Source organism: Nanorana parkeri, unplaced genomic scaffold (genome assembly GCF_000935625.1).
Source record: "Nanorana parkeri isolate BGI_ZX_2015 unplaced genomic scaffold, ASM93562v1 scaffold906, whole genome shotgun sequence".
Taxonomy (NCBI): Eukaryota; Metazoa; Chordata; class Amphibia; order Anura; family Dicroglossidae; genus Nanorana; species Nanorana parkeri.
Window position 1 is genome coordinate 672,449 of NW_017307174.1, and position 20,823 is coordinate 693,271.

At 40.1% G+C, this 20,823-nt stretch overlaps 1 protein-coding gene across 5 annotated transcripts in view; it reads left to right on the forward strand.

Moving 5' to 3' along the window:
- The window catches only part of ANKRD17 (ankyrin repeat domain 17), a 111,532-nt gene extending 92,638 nt beyond the window's left edge, over positions 1-18,894 (forward strand). For 4 of the 5 annotated variants that reach the window (XM_018565996.1, XM_018565998.1, XM_018566001.1 and 1 more), the window contains 14 exons: positions 46-221; positions 686-848; positions 1,000-1,095; positions 5,418-5,534; positions 5,664-5,835; positions 6,747-7,179; positions 8,273-8,425; positions 9,541-9,690; positions 11,516-13,167; positions 13,349-13,534; positions 14,975-15,223; positions 17,395-17,576; positions 17,684-17,845; positions 18,243-18,894. In XM_018565996.1, the coding sequence (XP_018421498.1) occupies positions 46-221; positions 686-848; positions 1,000-1,095; positions 5,418-5,534; positions 5,664-5,835; positions 6,747-7,179; positions 8,273-8,425; positions 9,541-9,690; positions 11,516-13,167; positions 13,349-13,534; positions 14,975-15,223; positions 17,395-17,576; positions 17,684-17,845; positions 18,243-18,302 (3,951 nt within the window). In that variant the 3' untranslated portion in view covers positions 18,303-18,894. The remainder of the gene's footprint in view (positions 1-45; positions 222-685; positions 849-999; positions 1,096-5,417; positions 5,535-5,663; positions 5,836-6,746; positions 7,180-8,272; positions 8,426-9,540; positions 9,691-11,515; positions 13,168-13,348; positions 13,535-14,974; positions 15,224-17,394; positions 17,577-17,683; positions 17,846-18,242) is intronic. The other variant, XM_018566000.1, reaches the window with a different exon arrangement.
- The last annotated feature ends 1,929 nt before the right edge of the window (positions 18,895-20,823 follow it).

The window sequence follows — 20,823 nt, forward strand, 5'->3', positions numbered from 1 at the left end:
TTTCGTGTCTTCCCCCCCCCCCCCCCTTTTTTTTTTCTTTCACAGACTGGTCTAACTCCCTTAATGGAAGCTGCTTCTGGTGGTTATGCAGAAGTAGGACGGGTTCTTCTTGATAAAGGTGCAGATGTTAATGCTCCTCCTGTGCCATCTTCAAGGGATACTGCTCTGACCATTGCAGCAGACAAGGGGCACTACAAGTTCTGCGAGCTGCTTATTAGCAGGTACCTTTTACTGCCTATATTTTCACTATTATTATTTTTAATTATTTTGTGCGTAATTGTTGTGATTTAATATAACGTGTAGTTCTGGTGCACCCTTTTAATGTCACTCATCATGCTAAATGAAAAGTTGAGGTAGAACTTATGGTAAAAATGCTAATACTAATTTATGATCAGCTTACGTGTGCAGCGAGTGAGGCCGTAACAGACTGGTAAATAATTCATAACATAGTACATTTCTTACTGCAGTTTGTACTTTGCTTTGGATTCTCTTTTAAATGACCTAATGACCAGATAAGGTAGATTCCCATTTGGATGTGAAACCAAATGTTCCACTTCAACAGTTTTTTGTAGACCTTTTTAAATAACAGAGTCATGTGCCTGTGCTCTTATTTCATGTTTCAACTACGTTGATTTTTCAATAATCTAATCTATAAGGCAGTGTTTGAACAGTTTTCTTCTTACAGGGGAGCACATATTGATGTACGAAACAAAAAGGGGAACACTCCGCTTTGGCTGGCAGCAAATGGAGGTCATTTGGATGTTGTTCAGCTACTTGTGCAAGCCGGAGCAGATGTAGATGCGGCAGACAATAGAAAGATCACCCCACTCATGGCAGCTTTTAGAAAGGTACCTTTTTATGTAATCTCCTTGCATTCAGCATTTAAAAAGTGCCCAGGCGCTGACTGACTTGTGGTGTTTTATAGTTTTTACATTTATGCATATTTTATCAGTTTGCTATTCCATTGAGCTGGTTTTTTTTTGGTTTTTTTTTTTGTAGGGTCATGTTAAAGTGGTACGTTACCTTGTGAAAGAGGTAAACCAGTTTCCCTCAGACTCGGAGTGCATGAGGTATATTGCCACCATTACAGATAAGGTAAATTGACCTGAATAAATCTTTGAATAGATTCTTAAGTTTTCCTAAATGAATTTCAAATCCTTTGTGTGGGAGATTGACACTGGAGGACCCTGTGTCTTCCTGGATTATCAGCAGGTGGAGCACACTAGTTTTCTTGCTGCAGGTATCCTCTCATGGCAACAGAGTATGTCTTGATGATTTTTGGGAGTAGGTCCTCCTCCTTTGGTGGATCTGCAGCCTTCTGGGAAAGGTTCTTCGGATGCCTTCCCTATTTCTTTCTATCAGGTGAAGCCATTAGCAGTACTGCTAAAATTCCAGTCCCTTGTTGCCCGGCTGTTGACTATTCACTGGATTTGGTACATCAGGAACTTTCTTAGCGCTATTGCTTGAGGTCAGGGATAGGCGGGGCAGTTCTTTAGCATGAACCTCCTGAAGTGTCCCAGCTGCACTTTTATGTGCCAGGCAGGATGTATTCACTTAATCCTCCCTCAGTCCTGTCCGTTGATTGATTCCCGTTTCCCCCCTCTTGGGCTCGGGTATCATTTCCTGTATACCCTGTTGAGTGATGCTCTTTTATACCCTACCCATTCAGTCACATTGACTTTGTGGATTTGAGAGTCCCTTCACAGCCCTTGTGGACTTTTTTTTTTCCCCTGATACAGGGTTTTTGACTGGTAAGTCTCAACTAGCAAAAGCGGTTGTCCCTTTAATTCTAGGGGGTCACGGAGTAAAGGCTTTTGGGCCTTTCCATATAGGCCAGCTGGTTTTTCTCACCTGCATCTGTTTGGTCCTATGTTCCTTCTTGGGACCTGTCCTTTCTAAAGATTGGCCCCTATTTTTTATTGACCACTTCAGTTTGTGGGCTTTGTTGTTGTTTTTTAGTTAATCACCTTCTCGCTAGTTTTGGGTCGGTGCCAATTCCATATGCAGTAATCTCCAGTAGTGGTGAGCTTTCTTATAGATTTTCAGCATGATTTTCTGTGCCCTCCCTCTGGTTGTATTTTCGATTCCCCTGTCTGGTAAGGAGGCTCGGCCTCATTCAGTTCATATTCAGGACTTTGTCCTTTAGGCAGCACCAGAGCTGCAGTCTGTCCTGGTTCTCTTGTTGGGTCTGTTAATTGTTGCTTTGCTGCCCACCCCCAATTTAAGAACACTAGAATTCAGAGACTAGCTGGTTATACTTTTGCCTACGGGCGAATTAGACAGTGGTGACAAAAATATTGTAGGTCAGCTATAGAATAACTCCTTCTATACCCAACATGTCTCACTATGTAGCAAGCAGTACCAAGAACATGAACAGTGGCTTGTGTTTTATGATGTGACCCAGTTTCTGAAGACTGGTGTATGAGAAGACCTTGGGCTGAGCACTAGGAGCTACATTGTTTATTTGATCTGTTGGGTGCCCCCTTATAAACACTGAGGAATTAAGTGCTGCGTCACTAGGTTGAGTTTCACACGTTCACACTCCATGCTCTGTTCTTGCCATTCAGCATGAGTTGTCACCTTCCTACCCAGACTCCCTATCGCAAGAGATGCATGGTTTCACCTCTTTTAGACCTCACTTCTGCCTACAGTGACCTGGCCACCTCTTGCAATTTGAACCATTCCTGCTTCCAGCATTTGGTTTGCAAATTATTAAGGTTTTTACCTTGATTTTGAGCTAAACTGTTTGCGGGTAACATGTCCGATCACAAACACAAGGGGGAGCAGTCCCGCTCTATCAAGTCTTTCTGGTTTATGATCTACTGTTTCAGGGCTGCTTGCAATGTTCCCTCAAGGACCTGACGCCAACAACCTGGAACATTGTCCACTGCTTGAGTCCTCTATGCCTTCCCCTGCAGAATCATTATCTAAATTGCCTTCAGGCTTAGAAGCTTCTGAGCCTTCAGTTGTGGACACTCTATCTGATGAAATGGTCTCACAAATCCTTTACTGGTGGCTTAGGAATCATAGTCTGAAGTTAGGGAAATGCTGCCTTCCCAATCCCTTGGAAGCTCATCACAACAGACTAGCCCAGAAGGATGTTGTATTCCATTCTGATCAGATTCTTAGCAGATGCTCCATGGGCTCTTCAGATTGGATCTCCTGTCCCAAGGGCTGATATACTATCCTGCTTCGCAGTCGCTGCCCTAAAGCATGGCATGGCTATAAAACCCAGGTCTTGCGGAACAGGGGTCTCTCTAGTTTGGTGATCCCCACAATGTAAAAAGTCAGGAAGTCTGCTTCCTGCAAGATCTACCTTCACACATGAAAGCAAATTTTACTTGGTGTGAGAAAAGACATTTTGACCCCAAAATGTTTTTACAATCGAGCCTGGATTAACAATGGGCTCGAAGTACTATTGAGGTTCAGATCTCTTGCAATCTTGTTCCAAAGACCTGTTAGCCACTGATTCTATAGATGTTCATACAGGATGTTTCCTATGTTGCTTCTCATGTTCGCCCTCCTTTTTCTCTCTGGGATTTGAATTTGGTTCTCAAATTCTGCCCTGTAAACATATCAGGGATAGTCCCCATTTTCATGCTTATTTTTAGGGTGTTTGTTTTTTTTCCTTATTTGGCAAGGCATGTGCCTGAACTGGCAACTTTACCCAGTAAAGAACTTTCTGGTCTTGCACAAGGACATTGTAGTATTCAGGCCTAAATCCTCCTTCCTTTAGATAGTTTTAGCCTTTCATCTTTGTTTCCATCTATGTCCAGCCCCAGTACATCGAACAAATTTGAGAAAATCCCTCAATTTATGTTCCATTTCTCACAGCATAACGAACAATATTACAAAATTAACTGTTGGATGTTTTGATACAGCAGATAAGATGGATGACTCAAGGTTGTTTTTTTTTTTTTCATGAGCACCTTCACAGTGATTTGTCTTGATATAAAGACTTAGGATTGAAATTTGAATATTGTGTTTCTCTCATTAACTTCATCAACATGCAATGCACTAGTCAGGGCAGTAATCATTTAACCCTGTGTTAGGACAGGCAGTGTTCAAATCTAACTTACAAATTATAATAAACCCCTCACAACCCCTCCTATCCTTACAAAGAAGTAGAAACTTTAACCCTTAAGAAGCTAGAAATTCTTAACTTTAAGAAATCTTATCAGCATTTTTTTATTCTATGTATAATTTTGGCTCTTTAAGCTGCTGACAGTCCCTTGTTCTCTTTATAGTTGTGCTTGTTAGTGGTTTGTTCGCTGTGTTGCCCACCCCTCAGTTGTCCTGACTTCCTAAATACCTTTGAATTGTGCTCCTCAATGGACAAGGAGGAAAACAGGATTTTTCTAACCAACCATATCATCCTTTTCATGGAGTTCATTAAGGGACACAAGTCCCACCCCTCTGTGTTTATGTATTTGTCTTGCTCTCTGTGCTGCTTTGTTACAAAACAAGCTTGCTGGTAGTGGGATGGATAATACCAGGCTGTAGGCAGTAGCATAACCCAAATATGACTCCTGTGTTCCTCAATTACCTCTTGGGCAACTGCCACCAGAAAAGGTGTCAAAGATTTCCCCTTACCTATTAATAATTTTTTGTCTCAGTGATGGTCAGCAGAACAAATAAGATCAATCTATCATTCAAGGGACACAGACATCAATAGAAACTCGAGAGTGGGTACCGATCCTTCCCTAATCTGTCCAATACTAACAAAAGGTGTTGGCTGTACATAAACTTTAAATACGTCTGGTGTGTAGGTATTGGAATTTGTCTTTATTTTTGCTTCCAGTAAGCCTCTGCACTGCAGAACTCGCACAAGGTTAGGGAGGGCTTGCAGCATCGGTCAGCATCACAGTGCTGTCAGTCTAACGTGATGATCAGACTTGCTTGAAGAATTTAGGGATGGGATCAATGTGCCTAGTCACCAGGCTGGGAGTGGAAAGTGCATCCACTGTATTCAGAGTAATTCAGACTCTGTCAAAGTAGCTTTGCACAGTATTTTGCATCTCCAGTGATAATCTCCGGTCCACAGTATGCAAATGACCGTTTTTGTAGATCTGACAATATGTTGGCATTTCATTTCTGGCTTATTTCTTGGGTTATGATAAAAGGAAGTTGCGTACATTTTTGCAGCCTCTGTATCTCTAGTACATGGTATTTTTTTCATTGTGCTGCAGATTATATACTTGCTGTTTTGTAAAACACTATCTAGTGGTTTAAGGGGAGATTCATCTGTAGGGAACATGACACATTCCTGCCTACAGTGTCTGGCAGAACTAAAGTGGAAACCACATCGGAATGGTTAAAGATTTGCAAATATTCTACTGGTAAAAAAAAGTTTAGTTGGAAGACTGTATGTGTAGTTTAATATGGCCTCAGTTCTAATCCTTTTTATACAATTTCAGGAAATGTTGAAGAAGTGCCACCTCTGTATGGAATCAATTGTACAAGCCAAAGACAGGCAGGCAGCTGAAGCTAACAAGAATGCTAGTATCCTATTGGAGGAGCTTGATTTAGAAAAGGTAATTAATAACTTTTGTCAAATACTTGAGCTATTACCAACTTTCTCAACTTTAAATTATTCTACAGGTTGTTTTTTTTTTTTATTTCTCTTTATGTATACACTAAGTTTCTGATTTGTATCATTTTAGCTACGAGAAGAAAGCCGAAGATTGGCTCTGGCTGCAAAGCGAGAGAAAAGGAAGGAAAAGCGGCGAAAGAAGAAAGAGGAGCAGAGGAGAAAACTGGAGGAAATTGAAGCTAAAAATAAAGAAAACTTTGAGATTCAAGCTGCTCTTGAGAAAGAAAAGCAGAAGGTTGAAGGTAATCTTGATCATGTTGTGTTTTTAGATGTCACCAGAGCTGTGAGGTACCTTGTGAGATCCTTGCAATCTTCAGACCTGTTAATGTTCTTTAACCCCTTCATGACTGAGGCCCTTTTTTCCATTTTTGCACCCATGTTATATTCCACATTTTAGGCCTGAAAATGACGTAAAACCCCCCAACATTATATATTTTATGTTGTGCTTGATCTGCAAATGGCATTAGTAGGTAAAGGTAGAACAGAGAAGCTTTATAAAGTGAAATACTTTAGCCATTTCCTCATCTACCCCTTTTTAAGAACCTCTTTGACAACTGTACTCTGTATTTATAAGAATCACACTGCTAATTGGCATACTAGAAAAAGCAACAAAAATGCTGTGTTTTCATGAAAAAATTTAGTATTGTTGTTTACCAAATACTCCACACCTCCCTTTTTCCCCTTCAAGTCCATACACGTCCATTTCAAATGCTGTATATTTCATTAAGATATGGCAAAAATGGTTTACAATTTAGGAGTTTCATAGTTGTACAAACAGTACGCAAAGATCAATCACAAGAAAGTTTTTACAAATAGTACCCAATAAAGTCCTTTTGGGCTATATCAGCAAATAACAGGCACACATAAACAGTCTAAGTGCCAAAAATACAAACAGCAGTTCAGAAAGCAAAACTAAATGCCCCACAACAATAGAGCAAAACAATGGATCCCCAATTACTGCCAAGATTACCTTTTTAGAATAGATGTATTTATATTTATTTTTTAATATGCTTACCCATACTTACGATGTGCATACAACATAAAGCAAAAACTTGGAAATGTTGGTAGTACATGTGCTTTTCTAGAAACCTAAGATTATAGCTGTAGATCTGAAATACTTTTAAACATCCTAAAATGTTATTATTTTAACTAGATGAGCTCCCGGTTGTAACCGAACCACCTAGTGCAACTACCACGACCACTATTGGCATATCTGCTACATGGACCACTTTGGCAGGCTCACATGGTAAAAGAAACAATACCATTACCACAAGCAGCATGAAGCGGAAAAGCAGAAAGAACAAAATTGCTGAAAATGTGCAGATTATATTTGAAGACCAGCTTCCCATTTCGTATGGGCAGCAAGAAAAGCTAAATGGAGAGTCCAAAAGTAGTAGTACCAGTGAAAGTGGAGACAGTGACAACATGAGGATCTCAAGCTGCAGTGATGAGAGCAGCAACAGCAGCAATAAGAGTGACCATCATTCTGCCATTAACGACAGCAGTCTGCAGAGCAAAAAGAAACCATCTGTGCTAGTCTCCTCTCCAAAAGAAGAAAGAAAAGTATTGTCCAAAACCTCAGTAAAGTGAGTTTTTATAGTGCGATTTGTTTAGTTTTTATGCATGTATAGCTTGTTTACAAAATACAGTTCATTCATTTTTGTGTCAGTTGGGATTCATTTTGTCAAGTGTAGGCTTGATAAAAACCCCTGCAATGTAAAAAATAAATTTAAAAAATAGCTTGACGTTTAGAAGATGCTTACCTTTTTGGCTATTGTGAAGGCCTACACGCAAAAAATGATAGCCTTAGACAAAGTGTTTGATGTGTGAAGCCACTGTTAAATTCTATAAAAACGATAACATTTTCCTGCATCAATCCAGTCAAATTTTATGTAAAATGTATATTGTAAAACATACATTCTAAAACAGTATTTTGTATTTATCAGTTGCTCCATACACCACACAATTTGCTGGAAAACTTTCCAAAATGTCCAGCCTATCCCAATGGCTGTTATCTTTGGTAACCTGAAAGATCTGTTGAAAATTGATAGTAAAAAAAAAAAACAAATGTTCCTTTTCTTGTTTCTACTCATTTTATTTAGGACATTTAGTACTTAGTGGGCATTTGACAAGCTTCTGTTACTCATATTTGCAAGGTTGCAGCTTAGTTTTCCGTTCACACTTTTGCAACTTTTTATAAAGTTGATGCTTCTGCCTCCTCTGATGCTAGTTTTGGCAGAAAAGTTCTCCAAGCAACTGTTTTAAATGTATTTTTTACAGTTCCTTTTGTTTTGGACTGGTTCTTTTAGCTGTTATGGTGCCCACTGCTCTGGACTGCTTTGCAACACCCTTTCGTATCAGAATTCTTCAGAGCTGTGTCCCTCAATGGACGATAGAGAAAATAGGATTTTCTTGCCATAAATTCCTTTTCATAGAGTCCATTGAGGATCATAGGGTCCATTTTTCTCTGAGAAAAGGATTTTCTTCAGTAAGAACAAAATCCTATTATTGCAAAATATAAAAGCCCGAAAAATGTATTGTATCACTTTTATTTTTTTTCCTTCACTTGTGTATAAAACTGTTGAAAATACATTATTATTGTTAGGTGTTGTAATGTTCTACTTGAATTGTAGCGTAAACATAAAAGTAAGTTGTTGTTTTTTTTCTTTTGATTTTAAGGTTATCTGATTCAGTTGTTGAAACAAGTCATTCATTATCTACAAGCACTAAGACTGGGCCTACACCTCTCTCATCTCCAAATGCAAAATTGACAATAGCCAGTCCTAAGAGAGGGCAAAAGAGGGAGGAAGGCTGGAAAGAGGTGGTCAGAAGGTGTGTTATAATAACATTTTGGTGGAATTAATTTGCTTGGTGGTTTTTCGTTTGGAATGTAATTCTATCCACTCCTTGGGAGTAATACGCAGTTATGTGTTTCACATGTGCATTTTACTTCTAGTGTCATGCAGAGTGAAAAAAAACATTTAGATCAGCAACATACCAGTATTCTCAAATATTTAGCATAAAAACAAACTCATTTGTGAAGTTGGGAGTGTGTTTATCCTTCAGCTATTTGCTTTCTTCTAGAAGTGATTTAGGTGCTGGGTATCACCGCACATGCCAGATAGCAATGTTTCCAGGGCCTTTACTCGTATATGTCTGTTCATAATTCCATACAGCTTTCCTAACATGTTTCACTATAATAAGTAGCTTTGTTGGGGGCATTGGTGCTTTGCTTGCAGTTAATTTCATTTGGTAATCTTGTTTTATATTAGAGATAATATAGAGGAGAAAAAAAGTTACATTTTAGATTCAAAATTTAAACACTGAATTACTCTGTGCACCACCAGATGTTCTTTCCTCTGCATTGCCATGGGTGACTAAATTTGGCCCATCCCTGCAATTACAGCTTTCTATAGAACGGCAGTTATATACAACACAGTTGCAGGTGGAATTTTGTATTTCCAATAACCCTCACAAATGGTCTCCTGTGATTTATAATGAAAACTGCTGGGTTAGCTGAGAACTAATGTAACTGCTCAAATACTGTATATTGAGGGGAATTTACTAAGACTGTGCAGCAAAATCTGGTTGGCTGTGCATGGCAATCAATCGGCTTCTATCTTTCATTTTCAAAGCTTTCCTGAACAAACTGAAGAGAGAAGCTGATTACTATGCAGGGCGGCTCCAGATTCTGTCTGCTCCAGTTTTAGTATATTCCCTCCAGTGTGTATTTATATGCTTAGCAAAAATGCTCCTTATCTTTATTTTTTTTGTTTTGGTGGCACCAGTCTTATCTTTGTTCCCAGTGTTTGTCTAAGGGGTATTATGTCTTGTGTTGGCTGTGAGTTGTTTGATAGGGGCTTGGACAGAATATGTTCTTAATTTTTTTAATTCATTACTGCATAATACTGTGCAATTTTTCAGGTAAGCTTGTGTTTCTCTTCTAGGTCCAAGAAAGTATCTGTACCATCCACAGTCATTTCACGGGTTATTGGAAGGGGAGGCTGTAATATCAATGCTATCCGAGAGTTCACAGGAGCACATATTGACATAGATAAACAGAAGGACAAAACTGGTGACCGAATCATAACAATCAGGTAAAATACGTTCAGTAGAGCTGTTGTTTAAGTCTACAGGCAGCAATAATCTGTAATGATTTAATTGCAGTACTCTTAGGTCCATTGCAGTTTGCCCACAACCTGGCTGAAATACTACTACTGGGAACGATCAGCGATGTCCTGTTTGTGATCAGGGTAGCCCCATATGTTGGCTGCTCCCCCAGAATCATTGATATGAGCGCTCTCCCTTTTATTAAGACCTGTTTGTGCGCAGTGCGCTCTTTCCTGCAGCAGCAGAGCTGAGCTCTGCCGCTTTAGTGATCGAGGAAGCATTGAGCTTGAGCAAGTTTTGAAAGAGGGAGAGCGCTCATACCAGTGACTTCTCCATTTTAGCTTGTTTAAAAAATAAATAATGACCTTGATTTAATGTCACGTGTTCAACTGAGGTTGTATTAACCTAATTGACATTTACCAATGCCCTGATACTTAAAACTAGGGATGCACCGATACTGTTCTTTTGGTACCGAGTACCGATAATTTTTTTCAGGTACTCACCGATACCAATTACCGAATACCGGAAGTCCCATTCAGGAAGCCAGGTGGTGTGTAATGACTCGCCACCTGCCTTCCTGATTTGCCGGGCAGCGTGTAAAGACTCGCCACCCGGCTTCCCGGTTAACAAGAAAGCCATCCCATACAAATCCCTCAGTGCGGATTTCTGTCACCCCCGGGGCCTCTCCAGCCATGAGCGGCCTTCCTCAGGTATCCAGCCGGAGCATCATGCTGGCCAATCATGGAAGCTGGGTGCCGTATAATGATGCGGCTCCCTGCTTGCTGATTGGCCGGGAGGCAGATTCCATGCTCCCTCATCATGAGATTACGAAGGAGCATGAAGCCGGCTTCCCGGCCAATCAGAATGCTGGGCGCTGCGTCATTACATGCTGCCGGGCTTCCTGATTGGCCGGGAAGTTGGCTCCATGCTCTCATCAGGGGGTATGGGGCCGCTTCCCGGCCAATCAGAAAACCGGGCAGCGTGTAATGATGCGCTGCCTGATACAGGAAGTATTGGGCTAGGCATCGGAGCATTTGGGCGAGTAAGAGTACTCGCCCAAATACTCGGTATCGCCACCGATCTCGATACTAGTATCGGTGCATCCCTACTTAATATCATTGAATTCAAAGCGTGAGTAGTTTCTTTTTAACACAACTGGACATAGAACCCTCAGGAGCACAGCTTAAAAAAGAACTATGGGGTAAGTGTTTTTCCCCATTGTTCTCTTTAGGGTCACAGGAGGACATATACTAACCTCTTCCTGTGACCCAAAGCTCAGTATATCGCGAGCTATTGTCCTCGATTTATACTGAGAGCGCCGCTGCCGGGATGGATCCCGACAATACTGTTGATGCACCCAACTGCGTGAGTGACAGCTGGCTCTGCCAATTAATGTCACACGTCCTGTAATTTACTCCAACAAAATAATTTTACACGGAAGTCAAAAATTCTATTTTGTGTTCTTTTATATAGGTCCAGTAAGGAACAGAACCTCTTTTAGGTTGTTATTGCTGTTTACTGTCCCCTTTGGGACTATTGTGTCCGCTAGACTGGAAACGAGGAGAAATCTTCACCAAGGAGACTCTCTATAACAGCAAGAGAAACCTGACAGAAGCTCTCAACCTGCCCCTGCTACAAAACTGTTTATTACAAAATCTTTAAAATGTTGGTCTATTTATCAGTCCTTGAAAAAAGGTTTTAATGTAATTTCTATCTGTATGTGGATACATCATTTGTATTTTGTTTTGTTACTGCATTATTGTTCTCAAATTTTGCTCATGGTTAATAAAGATCTTGCTGTAATTTCTACAGAGGAGGAACAGAATCCACCAGACAAGCCACACATCTTATCAATGCACTTATTAAGGATCCCGATAAAGAAATTGATGAACTTATCCCAAAGAATCGTTTAAAAAACGCCTCTTCAAATTCAAAAGCAGCACCTTTAACCTCTGCAACAATAACATCTGCTAACAACTCAGTTATGGGAATCAAAGTTACCCCTGTCACAGTTTCGTCATCACAAGCTGCCTCTGCCCTCACTGTGCAAGCCATTTCTCAAGCATCTTCTCACAAACCCATGAAAAATCCGGTTAATAACGTGCGTCCAGGTTTTCCAGTCTCTCTACCTTTGGCTTATCCTCCTCCACAATTTGCTCATGCTTTACTTGCTGCTCAGACTTTCCAGCAAATCCGTCCTCCGCGGTTACCTATGACGCACTTTGGAGGACCTTTCCCTCCTGCCCAATCCACTTGGGGCCCTTTTCCAGTCAGGCCTCTAAGCCCTGCACGAGCTACCAACTCTCCTAAATCTCACGTGATGCCTCGCCATGCTAATCAGAATATGAGCAGTCCTCAGGTGATCCCAGGAGCCCTTTCATCTACTAGCCCAACAGCTACCACAAACTCTGCGGCCTCAGTGCCTGTCTCATCTACAAATGGGAGCCTCTGTTCACCTTCAGTCAGGAGACAACTTTTTGTCACAGTTGTCAAAACGTCTAATGCTACTGCAACCACAGTTACCACAACTGCAAGTAACCACATCACCACACCAACAGCTTCCACCTGCCCTGTTCCCACTGCCAAAGAACATCATAGTACATCTTCACCTTCATCGCCCTCCCCACCATCCTTGCCTGGAGGAGGTTCTAGAAACAGTCCCTCTGATTGCCTGACCTGTTCTCCAAACAAAGGGACCTCACATTCTAGTGATCAGGACTTGGGCAACCAACCTGTCATGGAGATGAATAGCTCAGGCAGCAGTAAGCAAGCGAGCTCTACCTCTGGAAGTACCACAGCTCACGCCACGCATCAGCACCCTCCAACATCCGTTTCACAGGATTCAAGATCTACACTAATGCAGACCCAAGTTCCCCCTTCTCCAGATCCCAGAATGACCCCTTCCCACAACTTGGCTGTCAGTGGTCCCACTCACCAGCCTTCACCCATTGCTTCTAACATCCCAACATCCTACAACTTGTCCCACTCCTCTATGGTATCTACTCCATCTGCTGCTAAAATTGAATCCTCTGCAGTCAGACCTCCATTACATGGCACAAACCCCACTCACAAGAGTCAAGGCCCAGTACAAAATTCTTCTGTATCGGGGCTTGGTCCTCATTCAAATATTAAAAGACCCCAAAATGTATCTTCAGGCCCACATCCCTCCAGTTTAAGTACGCAAAATTCTGCTCAGAATTCCGGTCACTCTTCAAGCAAACCTATGGCTCCCAATTACAGTTCTAGTCTGCCCTACAGTCCTTTTAGCACACTTTTTGAAAACAGTCCTAATCCCGCACATCCCTTCTGGGGTGGTTCTATGGTCTCAAATTCATCTGCGTCAGACTCCATGCTGTCTTCACAGCCGCCATATTTGCCAAATCCAGAGTCAATGCTTCCATCAGATACTTCCAAAGCACCAGGTTTCAGGCCACCAATGCAAAGACCAACTCCAAGTCAGTCAGGTAATTTTTTGATTTCATAAATACTTGGGCTTTTTAATTTTAGATTAATTTAGGTTGCAATGTTTACTCCTTTTGATGCTACTTTAAGTTCAAATGTATCGGCTAATTTGGAAGGCATAAAAAGTCTGATACAGTTTTAGCATTAGCAGCACATTAAAGATACTTATGATTTTCTCTTAAGGTATTGTGAATATGGATTCATCTTACACATCTGTGGCATCATCCACTACTCATATGGGTACCTTTGCCTCTAATATCTCTGGAGGTCAGATGTATGCACCAGGAGGTGCATCTGCAGCTGCTAATTTCAACAGACAACATTTTTCTCCTCTTAGTTTATTGACCCCGTGTTCATCAGCATCAAGTGGTAAGGAGAGATAGATATATGCCCTTTAACTGTTGGTGTGAGAATTCCAGTCCTTAAAGGGGCACTGTTGTGAAAAAAATGTTTTCTGGTAACTGTATGCAGATACTGTATGTAATGATAGTATTCAGTGTATTAATATTTTTTTTTTCATGTATTTTCATCTATTTCTCAACATTCAGATCAAGCTGTCTAGCAAAAGTAACAGAGGACGTTAGAGAAACTCTAACTGGCCATGGGTGCTTGAGCAGTTCCAGCAAGTTTTTTTTCGTTCACCTCCGCCCCCTGCCACAACCTCTGTCTCTGTTACTTTTGCTGGTCATATTGCTTTGCATGTAAATATGGAGAAAAAAAATAAATCTGGCATGTGAAATAAAAATGAATTTATGTACTGAATACCATAATTACAAGTATTAACCACATACAATTATTGGGATACAGCTCTTTTCATGATAGTTGTCCTTTCCTTTGAATATTTAAAAAGTATTTACTATTGATATAAGAATATTATATCAATGTAAGAATGTCACTTGTTGCTTAGATGTAAAATGTGCATTGTTAAACCATTTTGGGTTCAAGTCAAATTTATTGAAGATCAACATAGACATTCATCTCTGTGATGACATGCACACATTACAATGGTTTATACATACCTTACTTTAGGTTAAGTCATACCTTACTTTAGGTTAATTCTGCATTTTCAGATGTGTAAATGTAAACAGATATCTCCATAGGTCTGAAATAATATCTGACCTTTTTTTTTTCCTGTGTAAACACCTCCATGGGGCAAGTATGTACAGTTGCTGACAACCCGTTCAATACTGACCCATTCTGCTTAGTTTTATTTTAGATAAATGTAGGCTGAATGTCATTGGATTAAAATCTATCTGTGCTAAAATGTGATTAGCTTCAAAGTATTTAAAGCAATTGCAGGCCGGTTATGGGTTTGCCATAACACAGCATGTAGCGGTCAGCATCTCCCTGCGGGGCACGAGTAGCGAGAGATGGGATATTTTTCATTAAAGCCTTCTAGAGCAACACTGCTTCGTCAGGTGATCATGGTGAAATTATTGTGATTACTAGCGGGAGTTTTATATCCTCTAAGGGTAGTTATTTACTAATAAAGAACTGTTCCACCTTCACTAGTGGACATTAGCATACAAATATTTTTGTGTATTCCGCTTTTTTTTTTGGTGGCATTACAGGGGAAATTTTTTTCTTTTTCATGTCTGCGGAACAAAGTGAAGAAAAGGAATAAAAGTTTAAGTTTTTTTAGTCTTCCTTTACCTAGCTTTAGATTCTTTCTGACTTCTGCTTGTTTTTGTTTTTTAAGGGAATGATGACATGTTCTTGACTCTCATATTTTTGCTAAGTATAATATTGAAGGGGAAGTCATTTGTAAGCTACTGCTTTGAAACTTTATGTATTTCCCCCCACCCCTAGATTCTTCATCCCAGGCTGGGTCTGCTGGTGGTCGAGCGCAGTCTCCCTCGCCTTCAGGAGTTTCCATGGGGTCTGAGAAACCCAACTCGGTGTCTCACGACAGGAAAGTCCCAGTACCAATTGGAACAGAACGTTCTGCACGTATACGGCAGACTGGAACATCTACACCTTCTGTTATTGGGAATAACCTGGCGACTTCTGTAGGACACAGTGGAATCTGGTCTTTTGAAGGGATGGGAGGCAATCAAGGTATATATGAACTTCATAAATGTAAAACCTAACCTGTAAATCCCTTGCCGTCAGAGTACTACATTGCACTCTTTCACAAAAGCAATTTGTATTTGTTTTAAGGTGATTTCATTTTCTGTGAGAAAAGGTATGGGGCACATGAAGGATTTGGGGGGGGGGGTTGACACATTACTCATGTACTGCACTGTAAAAGCTAAAATGTCACAAGACCCTGACCACACCCCTTTGATCTGGCTAATTGGCAGAGGTCCTTACTGTTAGTGACACACACACACACCATAACTGGTCTGGTGAAGAGGTGTGTGTCACTACTTTGAATACAAAAAAAATGAGAATATGTTGCTTAGTGTATTTTGACTACACTGAAAAAAAATTGTAAGTTATCTTAATGTACAGTGATTGCAACCATAAAATGTTAGACTAAAAACCTTTTTTTTCCCTATAATTATAATGGATTTTTTTCACGAATGTCAAAAGGGGTTAGCTGTTCCTTACCCCATGCCAAGCTCCAACATTAAATTCAACAGTGTGCCCAGAGCCTTACTGCTCAGTACTTGCTCCCGCATTTGTTGAGGTTGTGCCGTGTCCTGCTATCCCATAAAGTGCCTGCACACCTTGTCGTTGTACAGATTCGCCCAAACATACCAGAAGGGTTTAATGGAAAGCTAACGTAATATTGCATTGGTCTGACCCCTGATCCTGTGTTCTTTATATCCCTCTGCTGTCGATTTACTTGACCTGCCAGAAGTTGGATTTGCTTTTATAGTATTTTTCCCACCATTGTTTACATTTTTCCTTCTTGGCATTCCTACGATTTGTCCTTCTGAGTGAGTTTGCTAGAAATAAGGACACATTGTGAATATACTAATGGGCTTTTTCCAATCTAGTATTGGTTTTTAAGAATGTTTTACTTAAATCAATGGATACCCTGGAGCTGACAAATTAAACTTTGTCATCACTAGTTACCTGAACTGATAATTGATTTGAGAAAGGTAAAAGTTGAGGTGTGAAGTAAAAATAACATTTTTGAGAAAATTTGAGGAATATAGACACAATCACAGAACTTACATTTTTGTTAACCCCATGTCGCCTGCCCATCGTAAAAATACAGGCGGACGGCACTGTCCCCCATGCAGGCCCCGGATCGGGAACACTGGCACAGCAGCTCTCTGTACAGAGGAGGAGGAGATATCTGCATTTCCCCCACCGCAGATCTCTCCTCCTTCTCCCTCAAGGCGGAAGCGATGTGTACTGCATCACTTCTGCCTTTAGCTGTCATTTCCCTGGCTCCTATAGCCAGGGAAGAAGCTGGTGAAGCAGATCTCTGCTTCTTTGGGGGTCCACAGGTGACATTAGACCCGTGATATCTTCATAAAGAGGACCTGTCATTGATTTTTGGCTATCGCATATTTTATTGCCATCACTTGGGGTGATTTTTATCCCCCTATGTGATGGCAATCAAGATAAGTTTTAAAAAGTTATATTAAAAAAAAAAAACGCCCAAAAAAGTTTTTGTCACCCGCCCCTGCATGCACGCACTTATAAACGTAAATACACGTCGGATGCGACTACGTGCGAAAACGATTACGCCAAAAGTTACATTTCACTGTGAACGTCCCAGTGAGAGCAATAATGTTAGGGCCATTGATCACTGATAACACTAAACTGATGAGCGGTAAAAGCTTTTAAAGCATCACCTATGGCCAGTTTTAGGCATGGTAGTTTGCGATTTTCATGGGCATGTGCAATTATAAATCCACCAGGGTAAATAAGTGGTTAAAAAAAAAAAGAAACCTGTAAATGCAGCATCTTGGCCATGTAGACTCCATATGTTGACTCATTACCTATTATGCATGCGTATCCTCACACTTTCCATTCTACTACAAAAATGTGGGGGAAAAAAGATCAGATCCGCTAATAATAAGGTCTTAACAAGCAGGGTGTAGTCTTGGTTGGAAACAATTGGTTTATACTCCAAGTCCAGATCCAATTGCAGCTCTCCTCAAAAGCTCAAGGGTTCCTTTTGATCTTTGAAAGATGAATTGAAAAGGAGGTGCCACTTGGGGAGACTGCCGCAAAAAGTAAGGTATAAAACACGGTGCAGGTTTTTTTTTGCCTCTGTTGTGCTAGACCGCTTCTTTACCTTTTTTCTCTTCTCTTCTCTGTCATAGATAAAGTGTCAGACTGGTGCCACACAGGCATGGGGAATCACATAATGCACAGGCCCATGTCTGATCCTGGAGTGTTTGCGCAGCATCAAGCAATGGAGAGAGATGCATCTGGCATTGTACCTGTTTCAGGAGCATTCCATCAACATGTGTCTGCTGGCTACATGGACTATCCAAAAGTTGGGGTAATATTTTTATCCACATTCTTATAATTTTTGTTTTGCATTGGTATTTTATTGTTTGTATAGTACTAAAGTCCAGTATATATCCTTTTCTGTTTTTTATGTTACAGGGCATGCCGTTCTCCATGTATGGAAATGCAATGATTCCTCCTGTAGCTCCAATGCCAGATGGTACTGGGGGACAGATTTACAATGGGCCTCATGCTGCTGATCCATCTTGGAATTCACTCATAAAAATGGTTTCAAACTCAACAGAGAATGGCCCTCAAACAGTAAGTTTTATGGTTAAAGTCTTAAGATGCAGTCTTTGTGTAAGGTTACAAGTACTGAAAAGATAATAAGTAAGCCCTGTACAATTGCCCTCGGGATGCATTTACCGGCCTACAGTTTTTCTGTTTGCAAAGTGTCCAGTCTTCCTGTAGATGCTTGTATAACCCAAAGATGAGACTTCCTCAAGAAAAGTTTGTTAGGTTGAATTCAAAAATCATGTTTATTTTGCAAAAGAGAAAATAAAATAGGAAATCTACCTGCAATGTTTTTAAAAGAGGAATCTAGTTCTACCTAAAAATACATTGGTAACTGACCCATCCATATGATGAAATGATAGTCTACTATGTCTACCACTCTGCTTGAAAGTTTTTGCATAAAATATGTCCCATTTCTTTCCAGGTATGGACTGGAACCTGGACTCCCCACATGAACAGTGTACACATGAACCAGATGGGTTGATTTAGACTGTGTTGTCAGCATGGAAAATCCTTCAGCGAGTAGGGAAATCAAACACAAATACCTTCATCCCACAGAGGCAAAAAGAGATGACATACTCCCAGATCATTCTACTGATGTGCTTGACTGAAGTGTGTAGGCTTTTTGCAGAAGAATTTACTAACTGACCTTTTTCTGTGACCGTTGTGACAGCCCAGTTCTCATCACCATAAATCTCTATAGTTAGCCTTCTCCCACCTTTATTTTATTTTCCTTTTTTTTCTTTTACCTTTTTGCTTTTCTTTTCCCCCATTTTCTTTTGTTTATGAACATAACTTTATTTTTTTTTCTTGAAGCTGTTTGGCTGGTTGGTTTTAGTACTGTAAACTGCTTCTGAGCAAACACAGACAAATTAGCAAAATTACGTAACTGATTCTGAAGTTTTAGAATGGCAAATAAATGTACAATTGTTTACATAACAGAAATGGCTAAGCAGAGAATTCAATATGTCAGTATAGAGGCTCTACATTATGTAGACTTAAATTAATGTGAGATGTACCTTCATATTCAGAAATCTGGATGTTTCCTTCATACATTAAACTATTAATAAGCATAACTTTTGTGTGGTTTCTTTATTTTTTTTTATTTAGAGTTTGTGTGAATGCAGATGATTTCAGTATCCCATTATTTTAAAAAATGTGACAGCAGATGTTATTCATGCAATGGAATATGTGAAAGCATAGAATACTGCAGCAATGGAATCATATAATTCAGAATACTGCCGCCAGTGTAGGGAAAGCAAATATGCTGAGGTTAATTCACTAGGAGTGCAAAACCGTTGCAGCATTTAAAAGGTACCACGTACTGAGCACCCCATAACAGCCTAAACTCCAGCCACTGCAACACATGATGCTATTACTGAAAAGATGAATTCCAGTGACATTTCAGGGATATGCCAGGCAGAAAAACTGGCTGTTAGGAATATACACTTGACACTTTCCTTGAATAAAAGGAATATACACTTGACACTTTCCTTGAATAAAAGGAATATACACTTGACACTTTCCTTGAATAAAATGTAAAGAACAGTGTAAAGAAATTCTTAGCATATAGCCTAAATGGCTATAGAACACTTGACACTTTCCTTGAATAAAAGGAATATACACTTGACACTTTCCTTGAATAAAATGTAAAGAACAGTGTAAAGAAATTCTTAGCATATAGCCTAAATGGCTATAGAGAACATATCTATAAAAACAGTTTTCAGATTACAAACTGAATGCTGTGTATTTTTGCAAATATATGTGAAGCCACACAAATTAAAGAGCCCCGGTTAAATGCCTGGTCCTGATGGGAGTCCCAAAAGTGGCACTGCAGCAACGGATTGGGATCCACATCTCAGCAGACTCATGTCTGCAACAGTCACCGATCCTGGCAAGATGTACTGCTGTGTAAGAAAGTTTCACATCAGTTAGTGACATACCCCTGCTATGTTTGGTCGCTTGAAAATTCTGCATTGCAGCCTAGCAGGTTTACAAGGCCATACAAACGTGTTAGGGAGGGTCTAGGTTTATTTATTTTTTTAAATGGGGTGACATGTATAGGTAATTTTTGTAATAGGTATGGGGTGATGGGTATAGGTAAATTTTGTAATTGGTACAAAAGTCATTATTCAACCTGTTTATTTGGTAATAACCTTTTTTTAAGTAATTTTTCTTTGGGAGTAAAAACTAGGCTTTCTGTTGGTAATATTATTTTGTAAAAAAGTATTTTCTATGGAGTAGAACATGGAGTATTAATGGGTAGGAAAAGGACAAGAAATAGATGGATAACAGAGAAACCCAAATGTCAAAGCTTAAACAGCAAGCAGGTCAGCTGGGTAAGCAGTAGAATGATGAGTGCTAACAATCTATATTCAAATGGAGAAATCCCCATCTAATGAACTAACCAATGTCCAATTTTTGGCTCAAAAGAAAAAGAATCGTACCAATCTTGGTAGTCTCCGACCCTAAATAAAGGTTAGGCTAGACATTTTTAAGCGAGTTCTTTAAGTGTATGAAGCAATAGTAGATCCATGTGGCCCAGATGTTGTAACATTTTTCATATCTATTAATACACATAGCAATCCTTTGCTCAGACCCCATTATATCTGTAGTTGCATGGATCCAGTCTGCTCTAGATTGGACCATAGGGCGTCCCTAGGTTAGCAGAATCAAACCCTAGCTACACTAAGGAGATGAAGAAACTGGACCTATAGTGGACTGCTGAGGAGGGCGCAAGATGTAGTAGGAAGGAAGAGGGTTTAAAAGGGAGGTCCCGGTCTAGAAAGGCCTAGATTTGCTTTTTGATATCTTGCCAGAATGTGCAGAGCCGTGGACAGTCCCACCAAATGTGTAACTGTGTACGCACTAGTCCACATCCTCTAACACAAAGAATAGCATTGGAGGAGACCCTGTACAACCCTGTAAGCACTTTATAATTAGTTTCCCGAGCTTTGCTATCAATGGAAGTGGTATGAGTGTCAGTTTGCACTTTTTGAGGCTCT